The sequence below is a fragment of the Malaya genurostris genome, chromosome 2 (genome assembly GCF_030247185.1).
Source record: "Malaya genurostris strain Urasoe2022 chromosome 2, Malgen_1.1, whole genome shotgun sequence".
Classification (NCBI taxonomy): domain Eukaryota; kingdom Metazoa; phylum Arthropoda; class Insecta; order Diptera; family Culicidae; genus Malaya; species Malaya genurostris.
This window is the reverse complement of record NC_080571.1, coordinates 236,399,019-236,418,971: the sequence shown is the minus strand read 5'-3', so window position 1 is coordinate 236,418,971 and position 19,953 is coordinate 236,399,019. Positions and strand designations below refer to the sequence as shown.

The window sequence follows — 19,953 nt, the reverse complement described above, 5'->3', positions numbered from 1 at the left end:
TTTGTTAAAATAATGTATTTAAAAATCTCTTGATTCGATGATATTCCCACACTCACAATGTTTTTTAATTCTTATGTTTTGGGTCGGAAACGTAATGACGCCTGTTTTCTAGCATCCTCATGGTAAACTTTTGGTAGACTAGCCTAGGAAGGTATAGTGGACGTAAATTGCTCGAGTAAATAACTTTTAAAAATTTGCAAACTAGAAGGGTTTGCAGAGATTTTTGCTTAAATCCCTCACAGTACCATCCACTTTGAGCAACCATATATCAGGAACAACTTGATAATTTTACATAAAATTTACACTGTATCAATTTCTAATAAAGAACAATAACAACTTAGAACTTGAATATAAGACATTTAGTTTATTTTGAGCCCCTCCCGAAACGAAATCCTGGGTACGGGCCTGCTTGGAGTTGATATTCTCTCATGTATAGGTCACTTATCTGAGCTGTACTTATTCTCTTATACGTAATTTACGTCTCGGCACAATCACATGCAGCGGATCACATTGTGACGATACGGTTGCACTTCAACAGCAGGAATTTTTTGTGTACAAACAACTCACTGAATCAGTAAATTGTTTGCAATCTACCTCACTCTATCTGAGACAGCACCAGCCGAATCGAGTCCGAATGTACAATACAGTTTGTCATTGTGTTTGCTGGGGTAGACAACATTAGCATATTCTTCTTTCTGCGGATATGGCGCATATAGATCAGTCGAATCGTGTACCTAAAAATGGTGATTTATGATGTACTTTGATCGTAGTATATAATAATCGATGTTCATTTTTTCACCACCAGATACGGATGTTTCAATTTACATGAAAAGTCTTCTGAATGACGCAGGAACAATACCAATCGATGAAGATGTTGACAGCTATGAGATTAGTTTGCCTCCGTGGTACGACGAAGAAAAATTCAAACGGTATGCACATGAACTTGATTAGCAATGTTTTGAATTGGGTAGAAGATATAACAATTTACTGTAAATGTGCACGAATTCTCCTTTCTAGGGGTCAACAGTTTTTCAATCGTAATTTTGCCGCCACTATGGCTGCTGCACTATGTGGATTAGTAAGCGTGTTCGCCATACCGTCCATTCTGGAAGTATTGATCTTCACGAACAGATCTTCAACGCCAGTAACTGCATACAAACGCTACGTGTTGACAATTTTACATACGCTCAACTGGTACAGGGAAGCAATGAAACCTGGTTCCAAGTAAGTTACAACCTGATTGCATATTTGATTTGATACAAAACACTGATCTCCGTTCGTGAAATAGGTTTCTTTTAATATTGTGGTTAGCATTGCCTAGAAATCCGATGCTTAGGCTAGAATCTGTTTTCTTTCAAAAGCGCAAATAAACATTCAAATCGAATTTTGATGGTAAATAGTGAATCACCACACGGAAAAGTCCGCTATCGCAAAACGATTAAACTATTAGTTATTATTCTGAAATTGGTACAACTGATCGATTGTTGTTTATGCTTTACAATTGTGCCACACTCCAAACAATTCATGCAGTTAATGATTGGCGAGAATTGAAAGTGGAAAGTGTTTTAGTTTCAATGATTTGTTTTAGTCTTGTTAAAACGTAGACTCCCCTTGAGCTAGTTTTGAATTTGATTAATTGGCAAAACAATTTCTACGGATAGGAGCTACGGGTTCGCGTTCCGTCTCCACGGTTCGCGGTTTTCATTTTATAGTTGTATTTTCTAATGTGTGTTCCTCGTTAGATACTGATCAAATTTGTCTAAGACTTTCAACCGATTATTGGATTGGAATTCAGAAGGAAATAAACCTACAAGGATCAGCTCCATGAGGTTGATCGAGCTGTAGAACAAGGAAACCAAAACTTCAAATGATCGAAATTTTCTATTGAGCAAACGAAAAAAGAGTCCTCAAGACCTCCTGCACGTCCAAGTGCATTAGATTTATCTCTTTGCTCGACTTCAATTCGACTAGATTGCACCTGGAAAGTATTCTCTGATTTACACGGTAGCGATCATTTACTCATCATCATCTCAATTACCAGTAACAAAGGCATTGCTAATTCAGTTTATATTCCATATGATTTGACAAAAAATGTTGACTGGATTAAATACCAAAGTAATATTCCAAGTGTCTTAACTTCAATGGAAGAGCTCCCCCCACTTGAAGAATATGACTTCCTCGTTTGTTCGATTCTGGAGGCCGCAGAACAAGCCTTACCAAACGATTTCTTGGTCCATCGTCTAACAGAAGGCCTCCAAACCCTTGGTGGGACAAAGAGTTCTCAGATGCTAAACACGCGAAACAAAATGCTGTCAAAACAAAACGTTTTTTAAACGAGGAGAATTAACTCCTCAGAATTTTGAAAAATTCTTGACTTTAGAAACCAAGTACAAGAGCATACTTCGGGCATAAATCAAATAAACATAGATTTCCCATTGTACGGAGACAGTAACAGCGCTTCTAGTGAGAAACGGTTGTACTTTTTTCTATTAGCTACTGTGGTTGTGTTAAATGCACAGGCAACTTTGTACATGCATTTCAGGAGCATTTACGCACCCATTTTACACCAGACGGCGCTTTTCGTGTCACGGGTTGCTCAACTACATTACCCTTACACTAGGGAATCTAGGTTTATTTTATTTATGCTTCGAGCCAAGAAATGTAGCTATTGGAGACATTTTGTCGAAGGTTTGTCAAGAGAAACCTCTATGAGCACTCTTTGAAATACGTCCAGAGAAATGAGGAATCGTAACGTAGGAATTGAGAGTGAGGAATACTCGAACCGATGGATATTTGATTTTGCGAGGAAAGTTTGTCCAGATTCTGTTCCTACGCATAGCATTATTAGGGAGTCTTCTCCAAATAATGGTTCCATTAATAGCCCCTTTTCAATGATGGAATTGTCCATAGCACTCATGTCTTGTAACAATAACGCTCCTGGGTTGGACAGAATTAAGTTCAAATTGGTGAAGAATCTGCCCGACCTTGCAAAAAGACGTTTGTTGGAATTGTTGAACAAGTTTCTTGAGCAAAATATCGTCCCACCTGACTGGAGGCAAGTGAAAGTTATCGCCATTCAAAAGCCGGGGAAACCAGCTTCCAATCACAACTCATACAGACCGTTTGCAATGTTGTCCTGCATCAGAAAATGTTCGAAAAAATTATTCTTCGACGTCTCGACTTCGACAGGAAATCAACCCTTTCCTATATTCCTATCCGTGACACCCTCCTGCATCTGTTTATATAGCAGAGTTAGCAGCAGTTCATTATAGTTTGAGTGTAATCGTCACATTATCTCCAAACCATTATTTTCTCTTCACAGATAGTCTGAGTGCGATTGAAGCCATTCGCTCAAACGCTGCTGGCAAAAATTAACCGTTTTTCTTGGGCAAAATAAAACAGTGCCTGAACGTCATATTGAATAATAATTATCGAATCACAATAGTTTGGGTCCCGGCTCATTGCTCCATTCCAGGCAATGAAAGAGCCGATATTTTAGCCAAACGTGGTGCTATTGAGGGTGAAACTTATGAGCGATCGATTGCTTTCAACGAATTCTATAGCGCGACTCGCCAAAGAACACTTGCCAACTGGCAAGCTTCTTGGGATAGAGATGATCTGGGTCGGTGGATGCACTCAATTATTCCTAAAATATCGACAAAGGCATGGTTCAGGGGACTGGATGTGAGTAGGGACTTCATTCGTGTGATGTCCAGACTCATGTCCAATCACTACACGTTAGATGCACATCTCCTTCGAATTGGACTTTCCGAGACTAATCATTGTGCTTGTGGCGAAGGTTATCGGAATATTGATAATGTCGTTTGGACATGCGTGGAGTATCGTGATGTCAGACCTCAACTAATAAATTCCTTTCGTACTCAAGGTAGACTATCCAATGTCCCAGTTCGCGACATTCCTACTTGTCGTAACCTTCCTTACATGAAACTTTTTTATCATTTCATTAAGTCCATTGTAGTTCCCAACTATATGATATTGAATAAAAGTGATGAACTGATACAAAAAAATCTGAAATAGTTATAAGATCAGGTACAAAATAAATGTATTTTATTTAATGTAATTTATAATAGCACCTCGCTTGATAAAAATAGTGTTTAGATTAACTAATGAATACCAACATACTAATATGATATTCGAAATGTATTAGGTTTAAAGTACTATGTATTGTGGATGCCACGGCGAAAAAAAACTTATGTATATTGCATATGAAATAAACGTATTCACGAAAAAAAAAAACAAAATAAGACACTGCTCGTTGTTAGTCAAAATTATATCAAATTATTCAATCAAATAATTGAAAATACAAGGTTTTATTCATTTAAATCGATGCCTAGAAATATTTACAATCAGTAGATCAAATAAATTTCCTAATTGAAACAAAAATGCCCTGACCCCTTTTCTATATGTGTAATTCCTTGAAGTTCCGATTTGCGTCGATATATAGGAAACAAAGATGTGTTCCAGATTGAAACCAAATTACTCTTTGCATTGAACTTGAAACTATTTTCTCATCAGCACTGATGATGATGATGATGGTCCCGCCTCATACCCCTACAAAGGTGTGAGCTGGACGATTTATCTAAATGATAATAAATATTGCATCACATATTTTAACCAGTTAACTAAATATAAAACGATCTGGTTAATCCAGCAGGTATAGATTCTCCTTCTAAAGTACAACTGAGAACAAGAAAACATTCAAATATTTCCGATTTACTATCCAGGGTCATTCAAGAAAATTTCCAACCCGGGAAGATCCTTGAACAAATCAGGAATCGAACCCGATATCTTTGTCAGTATCAGACAGTAATTCACCTGGCCCTTCCCGCCGGACCAGTTCATCGCTACACACATCAGCTACGATGGAGTAACGAGACTGCGGATGAGCAGAGCCAAGCCCAATTCCATCAACAACTTCCGATCCCTATTGTTTCCGAAATATAATCAATAAATAATTCATCGAATCTTACAAAGTTAAGATTCGATCTCGACACGTAGAATGCTAAAGCTCTCAAAAATAAAAGAGAACATATCCAGTTTCAGTCATATTCAATTTCCAGATTGCCTCTACCTGCTTTGCGCGCGCGAGGCTCATACTTTTGTAGACAACTCAGTTTTTTTTTAACTAAACAAATTATTAAAAAATCCATCATCATCATCATACAGAACATAACAACCTAATGCGTCTTACTTGAAAAAAAAAAAACAAAAATAAAATAAATACAATCTTCGTCATTTTACACAGTTTTCGAAAAAATCAAATTGCACTAATTCATTAAAGATCTAATTACAAAATAGATTTTATGTGTGAAATACACAATTTTTTGAACTCCCTCAATGTTGCAGCCCGCTTGATTCGTCCTGGCATCGAATTGAAAAAAACTAATCCCTTTGTACAATAACGAGTTCTGGGATCTGGCTGACAAAAAGCTTGGTGTTCTCGCATCAGACGCATTTCTAGTATTGTACCTATGCAAGCCACTTCCTCTTTCAATCCGATCACACAAATATCAAGGCAGCATTCCATTTAAGATTTTGAAAATGAACACCATTGTTAAATAATATACTCTCTGTTTCACTGAAAGCCATTGTAATGCGTTCAATAGAATATTAGAGGAAGTATATCTATTACATTTCAAAATCAATCGCATGACCTTATTTTGCAATCGCTGGAGTCTCAATATTTGCGTGTTGTTAGCAAGGAACAGAATCGATGAGCAGAAGTCAATGTGAGGAGAGATTATTGATTTATACAGAAGAATTTTACTACTGGTCGTTAAATCATTTTTCAGACGGCATAATACACCGTACTTTTTGGCAACCTTCTTGATGATGTTGTTAACGTGAGATTTGAATGTTAGCTTTTCATCAATTATGACTCCAAGATACTTCAACTCTCTAACGCGATCAATATACTCTCCATCAATTTCAATGTTGGCTTCACGTCCAGTGCTTAAAGCAGAAATAACCATATATTTAGTTTTCGCGACATTCAGTTTTAACTGCTTGAATTTCAACCACTGAGCCAGAGAATGTAAGTCCTCGTTCAAATGTGCAACCGCTTCATCCAAATCCTTAGCTGTAATGAACAGAACAGTATCGTCAGCAAACAAATTTATTTCACAAAACCGTAAAACTCGCTTCATGTCATTTATGTACATAATGAATAAAATCGGACCTAAAACACTACCCTGTGGCACACCAAGTGAATTACCCTGGAAACTAGACACAACATCGTTGAAAACAGTTCTCTGAGTTCTATCAAATAAATAGCTTTCAAACCATTTATATGCTACTCCTTCGATACCAAAGCGTTGTAGTGTTTGTAACAGTATAGGTCTAGAAATTGTTTCGAAAGCGCGCTTGAGATCCAAGAACACTGCAAAAATAGTCTCTTTAATCTCGATTTTCTCCTTCCATTTTGCTAAAACCAGGTTTAAAGCGGTTTCGCAAGAGTGACTTTTCCGATATCCCGATTGTTCCGGTATTAGCAAACTGTTAGAGTTTAAATAGTTCATCAGCTGATCTTTAACAACAAGTTCCAAAATTTTTTCCAACGTGTGCAACATGTTAATGGGACGGTACTCCTCGGCTTTATCCGTTCCAGTAACCTTGGGGATAGGAACCACCAGCGATTCTTTCCAAACTTTTGGCACATGCCCCGTGTATAACGATTCATTTACCAAGTCCAGCAGATCGTGACCGATAACATGAAAGCAATCTTGTATCACTTTTGAGTTAACATTGTCAATACCAGCCGATTTTCCTAAATTAAAACAAATATCTTTCAACTGTTCAAAAGTGATTGGGTGAAATTCAAGAAATCTACAATAATTACTAATCGGCTTTGTTATTTCAACAGGTTCACCAACCAAATCAATACTTTGATTGATCTGCTGTACACTATTTATGAAATAACTGTTTAATTTTTCTGGTATCACTTGCTCTGAGTGCTCTTCTCTGCCATTAAATGTTAAAGTTTTTGCTGAGCAATGTGTAGGTTTTAGTAATTGTTTAAGAATTTTCCATAACTCCTTGCTGTTTTTCTGATTTTGATCGATCTTCCCCTGAACATATTCACATCTAGTCTTCTTCAGGGACCGTGAATAAATGTTTCCTGCATTGGTATAAGCACGCCAGTGACATTCATTATTAGTTCTACAGAACCTCTTGTACTGTTTATCTCTCTCTCGTTTTAATCGTAAGAGGTCCATTGAGTACCAGCTACTTGAGCTGTTCAAACTAACGTACTTTTCAGTGACTAATTTATTAGTACACTTTTTTAATACGTCCGTAAGAATAGATGCCCTGCGATCCAAATTTCCAGTCAACTGCGTACAATACAAGCTACTTTTTTTTTTATTCAATATTATAGTATAATTTTAAGGCACACTGCTTAAGCTCTAAGATGCCAAGGGTATTTACTAATCTTAATTACGACTAACTTAAAACTAGAAAAGTATCATTATGTAATGTAGCGGTAGCGGATTCTCGAGAAGCTATCGGTAGTGGCCGGTGAATTGAATATCGCATGAGGGTCTTCCATATGCCGTTGGCGAAGATCCATGTTGGCCGCATCCTTCGGTCCGCGTGGGTCCGCGGGAAACACCCCCAGGCTACGAAGGCCCGGCGGGTGGCCCGCATGCTGGTTTTCGACTGGGGCGGCCTTCCGTGGACGATGATGGTGATGTTACGGAAGAGAATGAAAAAAAAAGTAAATATTGTGGAAACGGGGTAAAAAGGGGATGTGGGAACAAAATGTTTGAAAACGATAAAGATCTAATTAGTTGCCATCGGGATGGTGAAGAGATAGGGAAGGGGTAACGAAAAAGTTAGTGACAAAAAAAGATCTTGTTAGTTCCAATGAAGATGGTGGACAGGGACGGGGATCGAGAGAATCGGGCGGATGTTAGTGTCGAACCTGTAGGTGGAGTTTATACTTTCTGAGCGAGGGATAACACATTACACTTGTATATCAATGTGTTTAAGGTACTGGTATATGAGAAGCATATATAAACTATCCCGACTCGCCAACACATCCCGAACCGGAACCTCAGGCGGTCTACCTCGGGCCCTAAGGGATTCCAGTAGCTTCGACCTGGCGTCACGATACTCTACGCACGACCACACGACATGCTCGATGTCCTGATAACCGTCGCCACAGGTGCAGAGACCGCTCTCCGCAAGCCCAACACGCCGGAGATGTGCGTTGAAGGTGTAGTGATTTGACATGAGCCGCGACATAACACGAATGAAATCGCGACTTACGTTCATCCCCCTGAACCAAGGTTTCGTCGATACCCTAGGGATAATGGAATGTAGCCATCGTCCCAGTTCGCCATTGCTCCATGAAGTTTGCCAACTTTCGAGAGTTTTCTGACGAGAGATACTGAAAAATTCATTGAAGCAGATTGGTCTTTCATAAATATCACCTTCTAATGCGCCCACCTTAGCCAATGAGTCTGCCTTTTCATTGCCTGGAATGGAACAATGCGAAGGGACCCAGACTAACGATATTAAATAAGACCGTTCAGATAAAGTTCGCAAGTGTTCCCGTATTTTCCCCAGGAAATATGGGGGATACTTTCCTGGCTTCATTGCCCGGAGAGCTTCTATTGAGCTTAGACTGTCCGTGACAATGAAGTAATGGTCTTTGGGCAAGGTTTCAATGATCTCAAGGGTGTACTGAATAGCAGCTAATTCTGCGACGTAGACTGAAGCCGGATCACTGAGTTTGTACGAAGCGGTGATGTTTTGATTGAAGATGCCGAAGCCTGTGGACCTGTTGATGTTTGAACCGTCAGTGTAAAACACCTTTTCACAGTTGACTGTTCTAAATTTATTATAAAAAATATTTGGGGCCACTTGAGGGCGCACATGATCCGGGATTCCACGAATTTCTTCTCTCATGGATGTGTCGAAAAACACAGTAGAATCAGAAGTATCCAAGAAATGAGCACGATTGGAAACAAACGAAGAAGGATTAATATTCTGAGCCATGTAATCAAAATACAAGGACATAAAACGGGTTTGAGAATTGAGCTCGACAAGCCTTTCGAAATTTTCAATCACCATCGGATTCAGGATGTCGCATCGAATTAGCAATCGATATGAGAGATCCCAGAATCGATTTTTCAACGGTAAGACGCCCGCCAGTACTTCAAGACTCATCGTATGAGTCGACTGCATGCAACCTAAGGCAATACGCAAACAACGATACTGAATTCTTTCCAGCTTGATGAAATGAGTGTTCGCCGCGGATCGGAAGCAAAAGCATCCGTATTCCATCACGGACAATATCGTTGTTTGGTATAACCTGATCAGGTCTCCTGGGTGGGCACCCCACCATGATCCGGTTATTGTACGAAGAAAATTGATTCTCTGTTGGCATTTTTGTTTCAGATACCTAATGTGACATCCCCAGGTGCCTTTGGAGTCGAACCAGACCCCGAGATATTTAAATGTGAAGACCTGAGCTATGGTTTCACCCCCTAGTTGAAGCTGTAATTGTGCTGGTTCTCGCTTCCTTGAAAATACAACCAGCTCAGTTTTCTCCGTAGAGAACTCGATACCCATTTGAAGAGCCCATGTCGACAAGTTGTCGAGGGTATCTTGCAATGGTCCTTGGAGATCGGCAGCTTTGGGTCCTATAATAGACACAACGCTGTCGTCGGCAAGTTGTCTTAGCGTGCAAGATGTGTTGATACATTCATCAATGTTGTTCACGTAAAAGTTGTATAAAAGGGGGCTTAAGCATGAGCCCTGAGGAAGACCCATGTAACTGAATCGTATTGTCGACAAATCACCATGCGCGAAATACATGTATTTCTCGGACAACAGATTATACAAAAAGTTATTCAAAATTGGTGAAAGACCATGCTGATGCAACTTCTCAGATAGGATGTTTATGGAAACTGAATCAAAAGCCCCCTTGATGTCTAGGAAAACTGACGCCATTTGTTCTTTACGAGCAAATGCCATTTGAATTTCGGTTGAGAGCAACGCAAGACAATCGTTCGTTCCTTTACCCCTGCGGAAACCTAATTGTGTATCTGAAAGTAAGCCATTAGTCTCGACCCAATTGTCTAGACGAAACAGAATCATTTTTTCGAACAATTTCCGGATACAGGAAAGCATAGCAATCGGCCGATACGAATTGTGATCGGAGGCAGGTTTCCCTGGTTTTTGAATGGCGATAACTCTTACTTGTCTCCAGTCATGTGGGACAATATTATCCTCAAGAAGCCTATTGAATAAATTCAATAAGCGCCTTTTGGCAGAGTCAGGCAAATTTTTCAACAAGTTGAATTTGATTTTGTCTAACCCCGGAGATTTATTGTTACACGATAAAAGCGCAAGTGAGAACTCGACCATCGAAAAAGGTGTTTCGTTTCTGTTTGATGAAGCGACGCGCATGATTGTCTGTTCCGGAACAGAGTCAGGACATACTTTTTTAGCGAAATCGAATATCCAGCGGTTAGAATATTCCTCGCTTTCGTTTGTGGTGTTTTTGTTGCGCATTCGTCGGGCTGTGTTCCAAAGAGTGCTCATTGATGTTTCTCTCGATAATCCGTCTACGAATCGACGCCAATAACCGCTTTTCTTCGCTTTAATCAAGCTTTTCATTTTAGCGTCTAATGCCGCGTAGTTTCTGAAATTATCAGGTGTTCCGTTTTTCCTAAACTCGACAAATGATGCAGTTCTCTCCGCGTTTAATTCTGAGCACTCTTTGTCCCACCACGGGTTGGGGGGACGGATGTTAGTTTTCGCGCCGGGTACACGTTTCGTCTGAGCTTGAGTCGCGGTGTCGAGAATCAAGCCAGCCAAAAACGTGTACTCTTCCTCCGGAGGAAGTTCTTGTGTTGTTACTAGTTTCTCAGATATCGAGGTCGCATAGCTATTCCAATCAATATTTCTTGTGAGGTCATACGAAACATTGATTGTTTCCGATGGTCTTAATCCGGTGGCGATTGAAATTACGATAGGCAGATGATCGCTACCGTGGGGATCAGGGATTACCTTCCACGTGCAACCCAACCGTAGCGATGTCGAGCAAAGGGATAAGTCTAGCGCACTTGGTCTTGCTGGTGGTGCAGGAATTCGTGTCATTTCTCCCGTATTCAAGATTGTCATATTGAAATTGTCGCAGATATCATGGATCATAGTTGATCTGTTATCGTCGTGAAGACAGCCCCATCCCGTACCGTGTGAGTTAAAGTCTCCTAAAACCAACGTCGGTGCGGGAAGAAGCTCTATGATATCATTGAGCCGCCGATGCCCAACCGAGGCTCTTGGAGGAATGTAGATGGAAGCAATGCAAAGGTCCTTGCCTTTGATTGTAACATGACATGCGACAACTTCAATACCTGGTATCGAGGGGAGGTTAATGCGATAGAAAGAATAGCACTTTTTGATCCCCAAAAGTACTCCTCCATAGGAATCATCTCGATCCAGACGAATAATGTTAAAATCGTGGAAGTTTAAGGGTATTTCAGAAGTTAGCCAAGTTTCGCACAATGCAAATGCGTCACATTTCAGATTATTTACTAGAAATTTGAAAGGATCTATTTTTGGGATGATACTTCTACAATTCCACTGTATAACAGTGATTGTATCCGTGACCTCGGTGAGTGTCTTAGCCATCGAAGGATACGATCGCTGAAAGAAGGGGCCATTTTGCAGTCAACTGCTTCAAGAATGTTTTAACTGTAGGAATAAAAGCCATTATCAGGCTTTTAAGAGGTTCAGAAATATTGAAAGTAGACATGATCCAGTCCACAATATCAGAGAATTTAACAAACCCAGTATTTGGTAAATTTTCTGACTGATCTTTAGGGACTTTCGGGGGTTTTGAAGTCCCAGGAAGTGATGGAAATTCTTGCTCGGAATTTAATTTTCCAAGGCCTGGAGCTTTTTTCTCTGGTTTTTTGCCATCACTACCAGTTGTTGTAATTTTTCGGAACCCATCAGAGGACATCTTCGAACCCTTACTAGGGAGCTTTTGAGAAGATTTATTTCTTCTCTTTCTAATTGATGAGCTATGAGGGACAGCCGAAGATGTACCTTCGAGGGGGTCATCATATTCGCTCTCGTCAGTTGACAAGTAAGCGTAAGGATTTTCGGTAGGTGGCGTAGCACATTTCAACATTTCTGCAAAAGAGCGTTTGGAATGTTGCTTAAGTGAACGCTTCATTTTATCCTTACGCAATTTGTACACGGGACAATCAGAGAGGTCATGCGGCCTCTCCTTACAGTAGAGACACTTTTCATTGTCTCCACTGCAGGAGTTATCCGCATGACTCCCTCCACACTTTATACACCGGGATTTATTGCAACAATGGGATGCTGTATGTCCCAATTGTTTGCAATTGGTGCAGTTCATGACCCGCGGCACAAAAAGACGAACAGGTAAACGGACTCGGTCCAGGAGGACGTAATTAGGCAAAGCCGAGCCAGCGAAAGTCACCCGATACGAGTCTGATGGGATATAGGACTTAGTCCCATCCTCAGCGGTCGATACTGAACGCAATTGCTTGCAGTCCAGTATCTTAACGTTCTTGAGTAGGGGGTTTTTAAAACCGCCTGCCCCATGCTTAAGAACGTCCTCGCAAGTCAGACTCGGATCGGTGATCACGCCGTCTATCTCGACTTCGCGAGCTGGTACGTATACGCGATACTCCCGCGTGAAATTCTCACTTCGAACGATCTCATTAGCCTGTTTTGCACTGGCTAACAAGACCCTAAGCTTGTCCGGGCGTACTTTCTCAATTTTTTGTACAGTATTGTATCGCGAGGACAGGTCATTAGAAAGTTTTAGAAGGTTCAATTTTTTACCATTCGCTTTGGTCCGGATGTAAACCGCATACGGTCCGGCCGAGAGTGCAAGCCCATCGGGATAGCTTCTAATGCGAGATTTATTGCCATCAGAAGCATCCATTTGATCATCTAGGGGAAGGTCAGGCAATTCTGTGCCTTTTGTCATGGCACGGAAATGTGTCCGTGCGGGTAAATATTAGGGGGCAATAAAAATCTAATGGTACTGAACAACAGGGAAAAAGAAAAAAAAATACTTAGCTTTAGCTCTCGAAGGGTGATCGGCCGACAAGGCCCGGTCCTAGGCGACCGGTGAATACTCCAGTTCAATAAAGTGCAAAAAACCTCTCTGAGGAAAAAGCACTTTGTTTTTAGTCTCTCACTACACTGTCCAATGAAACCAATCTTTTTATCACTATATATATTTATCACTGTTTCTAATGTACAACGATATATACGCAGCGCCCAGCGCTGGCGCTGGCTAACGGTACCACACGCAGTGTTGCTTTACACAAGCTCACAGTCGGCCTTGAGAACGGATTAATTAGAACTATCACTCGACCGCACTGATGCACACAATAGAATACGGGATGACCTTGATAACGGAATAAAACAATTCACCACGCGATTGGAGAAAGCAGAATTTACGTCCGATCGATCCGATAGTCACGGCACGAATGAATACAAGCTACTTGACACAAGTCGAGACATGGCTTGCTTTGAATATTTTTTCCAACATTTAATTTTCACTGTGTTTTTGCAATCTCTAGGGGTACTCGCTATGGAAATTGCAATTGTCTCATGATCTGAAATCTTGCAATCGGTCTCCACACACGAATAAACTCCGTCAAAATTGGAATATACGTGATCTATCAAAGTTCTGATATGTCTCGAAATTCTTGTAAATTCATTCACAGTTTGTTTGAAACTGAAGAATTCTGCTAACTGTTTCAAGTGATTCGAACTCTGATCACTGAGCCAATCAACGTTGAAATCTCCCGCAATAATATTAAGTTTACTAAAATCTACAAAATTTTCCCACCAGTTTTCTAGAATTTCCAGAAACTGGCGATCGCTTGAACTAGGGGAATGATATACAACTCCATAGTTTCCCATCTGCATGCCTCTCTCAACTGATATACCCAAGAACCAATTATTTCCAACTACTTCGTTTGATAGAATGCTGAGCTTAATCGATTCTCTGGCGTAAATGGCCACTCCACCCGTGTGTCTGGAATGTGACAAGCAAAACGCAATAGTGTAACCCGGAATACTGAACTGATCGAAAGCATCAGAATCAACTATATGTGTTTCTGAGAGCAAAACTAACAAAGGACAGTTATTCTCCACAAGATGCCGCAATGCGACAAAATTAGTAGATAAACCGGCAATATTTAAGTACAATATTTCCGATAATCTCTCCTTCGTTAGTTGCTATTCACTTATGTTGTTCTTTCTCGATTCAAGCAGTTTCAAATATACCGGACACTGCCCACATTATCAGATCCGAATGGATTCCGAATCAATTCCGAATCGGCGAGAAATTTTCATTCGGAATTTCATGTGGAAATCATAATGGATTCCGAATCAATTCCAACTCCAGTGCAACAACCGATTCCGAATGAACCGGTTCGCCTACAACCGGTTGATTCGGAATTGAGTGAGAAGATTCGGACTGAATTGTCAATTCGTTTTCTTCTTCTTCTTTCCTGATTTTGCACGTTTTCGTGCTGATTTTCAGTTTATTTTTAAACGAAAACATTATATAACTGAATATACAAATTTAAATCTTCATGTTTTTCGGATATACAGAACTAGTAAATAACCAGTTCTTCTTAGAATCCCAACATAAACTAATGAAATTCGCTGGAAATTAACAAAACGGCCTACCTTAGTCAGCATCATCCATTCCTCTAGCTGGAGTGTAGTGAAATGGCTTAAGTCGCTTAAATTTCACACTAACACATTCATAAAACGAGCGAATATTCAATGACATTTATAATGTCACTGTCAATCAGGTTGGTCGAGCAGCCAACTCAGGCGAAAATTCTAGCACTGAACCGATCGAGCACTAAAAAATCATGCAGTCGAGTAAGAATTCATTGCTCATTCCGTCATTTCGATAATGTGGGTGCTTGCTAAATGCTGGATGGTTGATGTCCAAATTCATTTTACGTACAGTGTTCATTTTCAGACAATTAACGCATTTAAAATCAGTTGAAGTACACTCAGATGTTCTATGTGCAGCATTGCATTTGGAACAATTTTCTTTATTCGAACATTCGGTGCTCTTGTGACCAAACATACGTGAGTATACGAGCACTCGACCAATTTTTGGATTTGAGAAAAATGCAGTCAGTTGCATATGGAAGAAACTAAATTAATCGGTTGTTTGAGATCCATCAAATCAATCTCAAAGAACTTATTATAATATTTTCTACCATCGAAATGAGAAAACCTACTTCTTGTTTATTTCTAAAATTTTTTAGTTTTTTTTATTATTTGTCCATCGGATATTAAATATAAATGGACAATCAAAGTGGGGAAAACTCGATTTTAGTTGAACATAGACCTGTGCGCCGATCAAAATTGTCAACATCGGCGGCTAAAGCGTCTTTTTGACCAGCGGCGGCGACAAATCGGCTTGACGCCATTTCCGGAAAATATCGACGGCGGAGGCGGCGCGATTCGGCTTAATCAATTATAAACATATTATTAATTTTAGTAATGACACAGGACATTTTCTCTATTTAATTAATTTCTCGACCTACATACAACGATCCTAATGTTTATGTGATCCATTAAAGCCAAAGCCATTAGTGAATAGATATGGTGAATGGTTTCCAATGCAGTGAATAAGAGAAGAAATTGAGATGAATATGAGTGCAATTATTTGAAGATGGTTGACTATTGTTTAAATAAATATATCTTTCATATACAAAAGGTTTTTTTTTATCATGAGCAAGAAATATAAAGTTTTATTCGGAACTATTTTTTAAATCGCTCGCGGTTTTTAGATAAAACTGCTGAGGCTCCTGTTTAAATTGAAGGCTAATAAGTGAAAAGAAAACAAATATATCTTTTTCGTATACTCACGTATGTAATTGACATAAAATCGATTTTGCGCTCAAATTCGTTCAGATATCGAAAATAATGTCAAATTAACACTCGATATCACTGAAAATATTATAAAATTCATTTCATACAAATCTGATTAGCAAACAGTTTTATCAAAAACCTGAGTTACAGTTATTAGAAATGTATTTCTCACCTAATAAGTAAGTTATCTGGAATTTTCGTAGACAGGCATAATTATACTTTGTGTAATGTGTATTTTACTCATACCGTTTGGTATAATGAAAAATCTCGGTTGATATTGCATTAGGGCGTATAAGCAAGTGACAGTTTCTCTGTGTTTACTTTCTCTTATATTAATTATCAAGCGGTTTCCACGTTTATCACTCCACTCTTTGCATGAAATGATACCCGAAACTTTCGACTTTCAAACAGAGTAGTGAAATCAATGATAATCTTTTTAATCACATCACAATAATCGAAAGAGAGAGTGATTAAAGAGAAACTGTCACTTGCTTATACGCCCTAATGAAATATCAACCGAGAAATAAGAAAATTTTCCAATATTCTGCCAAACATAAGTTTATTTTAATACAAACTTTCTATAACATAACGACATTTAAGGCTGTGAACCATTTCGTGGTTAATTTTAGCTTTTGGTTGAAATTGGACACTCGAGTGGTTATTATGAAAGCATGGTTATTTTTGATAGATCGATGATTATTTTTGGACATAGAAAAAAATCTCGCAAATAAAATTCTAATATCAATCCTTTAGTTAAAATTATTTACAGTGCAAAATAAACCCAAATAACTTTCCATCCGTCAAACTTTGAAATGGGCTGCAGTTTTAGTTAAATTTAACTACTCGACACAAAATAACCATTCAAGTGTCAGATTTTAACCAAAAGTTAAAATTAACCGCGAAATGGTTCACAGCTTAAATATATTTTTTAAAGGCGAACCAGATTATGGGCAAAATTACGCCCCAAAATGAAATGTAGAGGCGCTGCTTGTTTAAAGATGATCCTTTCAGTAAGAGCTGTGAAATCGGCAGGAAAATTTTCATTTACTTCACATTTTTAACTATTTCTTATGAAAACGGGTAAATTCATTTGAAAAAATCATAACAGAAGTAGAAGAAAATGTTTTTACTCTGAGTTGGAAACGTTTAGTTTTTTGGCGAAACAACTGGATGATTCACAAAACTCGTAAAGATTCTCATCAGCGTTGAAAATTCGAATGGAAACAGTTCTTTGTTTATTAAATCTAAAACGAGTTTTAAGGTTGTGGAATATCTCATGGATTATTTTAATCTGTAGTTGAAATTTGACAGTCGAGCAGTTATTTTGTCGCTGTCAAAAAATTTCTTCTGTGTAATCTCTTTTTATACTTTGTCAAACGAAGTAAGTTTTTCTTAAAGTTCTTCTTACGTTCTCTGTATTGCAATTATTATACCATCCAAATAAGTTTCCATCCGTTAAACTTCAAAATGAGCAGCAGCTTTGGTTAAATTTAGCTACTTGATAAAAAATAACTGCTCGACTGTCGAATTTTAACTAAAAGTTAAAAGAATTTGCGAGATGGTTTACGGCCTCAGACATCGCTGGTGAAGTATTTCTTAATGCAGTAGCAGGGTTGTATTCCGCAGTGTTCTATTTGGTATCCGAAAATTTACTTTAAAACACAATCCAGAACTCTTCACTGATCAATTTCTTTATTAATAACGCTTGTTGGCTTTTTCTGTGCCGATGAAGCGTGTCATTTTCTATTAGTTGGTATATGACATATTGAAATTTCGTGGTTTACACGGTGTTTAATGAGTCACGCTTTCAAAATATTTTTTTCTCGTTTCATTTTGAAAGTTGAAAGTAATGTTTATAAGGAACGTTTACAATATTTCCCCTGAAATGACCCCTTCGTCAAAAATTTTAAGAATTACCGTCTTAAACTGATTCACGACCTAGTATTCGTTCAGCTTCAACATCATACATGACCAAACAAAACAAAAACGATAGGATTCAAATCCGGGGAGCTGAGAAATTACAAAATTTTGCCCAGATAATCGGTTGGATTGTCCCGATTTCGGGGTTGGATCAGATTTTCCTTATGGACTGGTCCTGCTAGAACGGGAAGTGTTTTTTTTCCTTGGAGGATTCGAAGACTGGGGGCAATAATCTTTTCTAAGACCTCAGATTTGTAGTACGCTGCATTGATTTTGACGTTTCAATCAACATTGAAGAGAGCTTACCACATTTGTTTACAGCCCCCAAACCATCACCGACGCTGCACTTTGGAATCGAAGTACATACCCGATAATTCAAAATATTATGCGGCTGCTGGCAAAAATGAACCGGATCTTGCACGGTATTCGATCGAGGTCGTCTTCTGATGTCGCCTGATGGATGTGTAGACGAAATTCCGCTTGATTTCAGGAGCTGAAATATACCACCTAGTTGCTCACAGCTAAAAAATCGCCTAAAATCCAGTGTCCCAATAACATTTAAATAGAGATGGCATGTAGGAAACCCTGTCGAGTTTTCTACACGTTTTCTACGAAGAATACCTGCGGTATAATACCTTAACGGAAATAATATAGATGGATTTGTAGAATAATTAATTAAACTAATGATTTTGAGTACATACATAAGGTATCAATGCAAACTTCAGTCAATCTTAATGTTCACAATTATTAAAGTTATTGTTCAAGTAAACAAGAGGGCCCATCGTCTTGCAACAGCCCTTTCCGAGACTCGCAGGAACTCGAGAGATTCTCAGATACTCGTACGTAACACATTGCTGTATCCATCGTTGCTCTGACTAATCCATTAAAACTTTCTCATTTATGATGCTGTAGTTGAAGAAACAGCGAAACCTGCTAGAATGGTTTCCAAATTCGTAAAGTCCATTCCCATTGAACGGTGGGTGGATAAACGCTCGATTCTCGTTTTTTTTCTGATATTTTGTATGAATTTGATCAATGCATGGCTTTCATTTCATTTAAGAAAATAAGCTTTTAAGATTCTTGTAAATATTCTACGAACATTAGACAGGTAACGAAGGAGATTTCCACTATTCGAGAAGGCTTGTCATTTGCATATATCCAACATATATTCTACTGATAGAAGTGCCTGATCTTATCTATTTAAATCTTATTTATTTCAGCTGTTGGAAATCTTTAGAATACGTTCGACGGATCCACGCGGTAAGTAGTAAGCAAGCTAATACCAAACATCCAAAGATGCTTATATCACAGAAAGACATGGCAATTACCCAGTTTGGTTTCATAGGGTAAGTCATGGAATTGTACACTAATGACCCGTCAGTAACATTCTAGCTTGTTCCAGTTATGTCATGATAGGTCCACGAAAACTAGGCATTCAGTATGACGAAAAAGAATTGGAAGGTTTTGTTCACCTTTGGAGAACTATTGGTCATATGCTTGGGATTCAGGAACGGTGAGTGAGGCTGGGTAACATAATTGGAGTCCAGTTAAACACCGAATACTATTTCAGATTCAATCTATGTACTGATAGCGCTTCGAAAACATTACGCCGGATGGAGGCGTTAAACGAACAGATCGTACGTCCGGCACTGCAGGTTTCCAGTGCTGACTTCGAACAAATGACTAGAGCGTTAGTAGATGGGTTGTGGTGCTACAACTTTCTTATGGAATACAACACGTTCGTGTTTCTTACCAGAAGGCTTTCGAATGTTCCTGGTCACTATTACTGGGATGACGAGCAACGCGACACTCCTAAGGCGTTGTATGAAGAGTTTAGTTGGTATAGTCGGGCAATGTTGAACTTCACGCTGGTTTTACACGAGATTTTTTTGAATTACACCGTACTTCGATGGTTTTTTAACTGGTACGGAAAAATTAACATAATCGTGAATTGGTATTTTCCATGGTTGGCTATGTTGAGCTACGGTATTAAAAATGCCTACGTTAGATTGGTGTACTAGATAATGTCTGTAAGAAGAAAATATATATATCAGTGAACGAAAGAATAAATAAAATATCCATGACTTTTATAAACTGTAA

The 19,953-nt window shown here is 38.9% G+C and overlaps 1 protein-coding gene across 1 annotated transcript; it reads left to right on the top strand.

Moving 5' to 3' along the window:
- Nucleotides 1-466: 466 nt before the first annotated feature.
- LOC131428215 (uncharacterized) lies at nucleotides 467-19,953 on the top strand. The gene is made up of 6 exons (XM_058591966.1): nucleotides 467-743; nucleotides 806-929; nucleotides 1,018-1,224; nucleotides 19,074-19,199; nucleotides 19,256-19,366; nucleotides 19,424-19,953. The coding sequence occupies exons 1-6, from the start codon at nucleotides 704-706 to the stop codon at nucleotides 19,872-19,874; spliced, it is 1,059 nt and encodes a 352-aa protein (XP_058447949.1). The 5' UTR covers nucleotides 467-703; the 3' UTR covers nucleotides 19,875-19,953.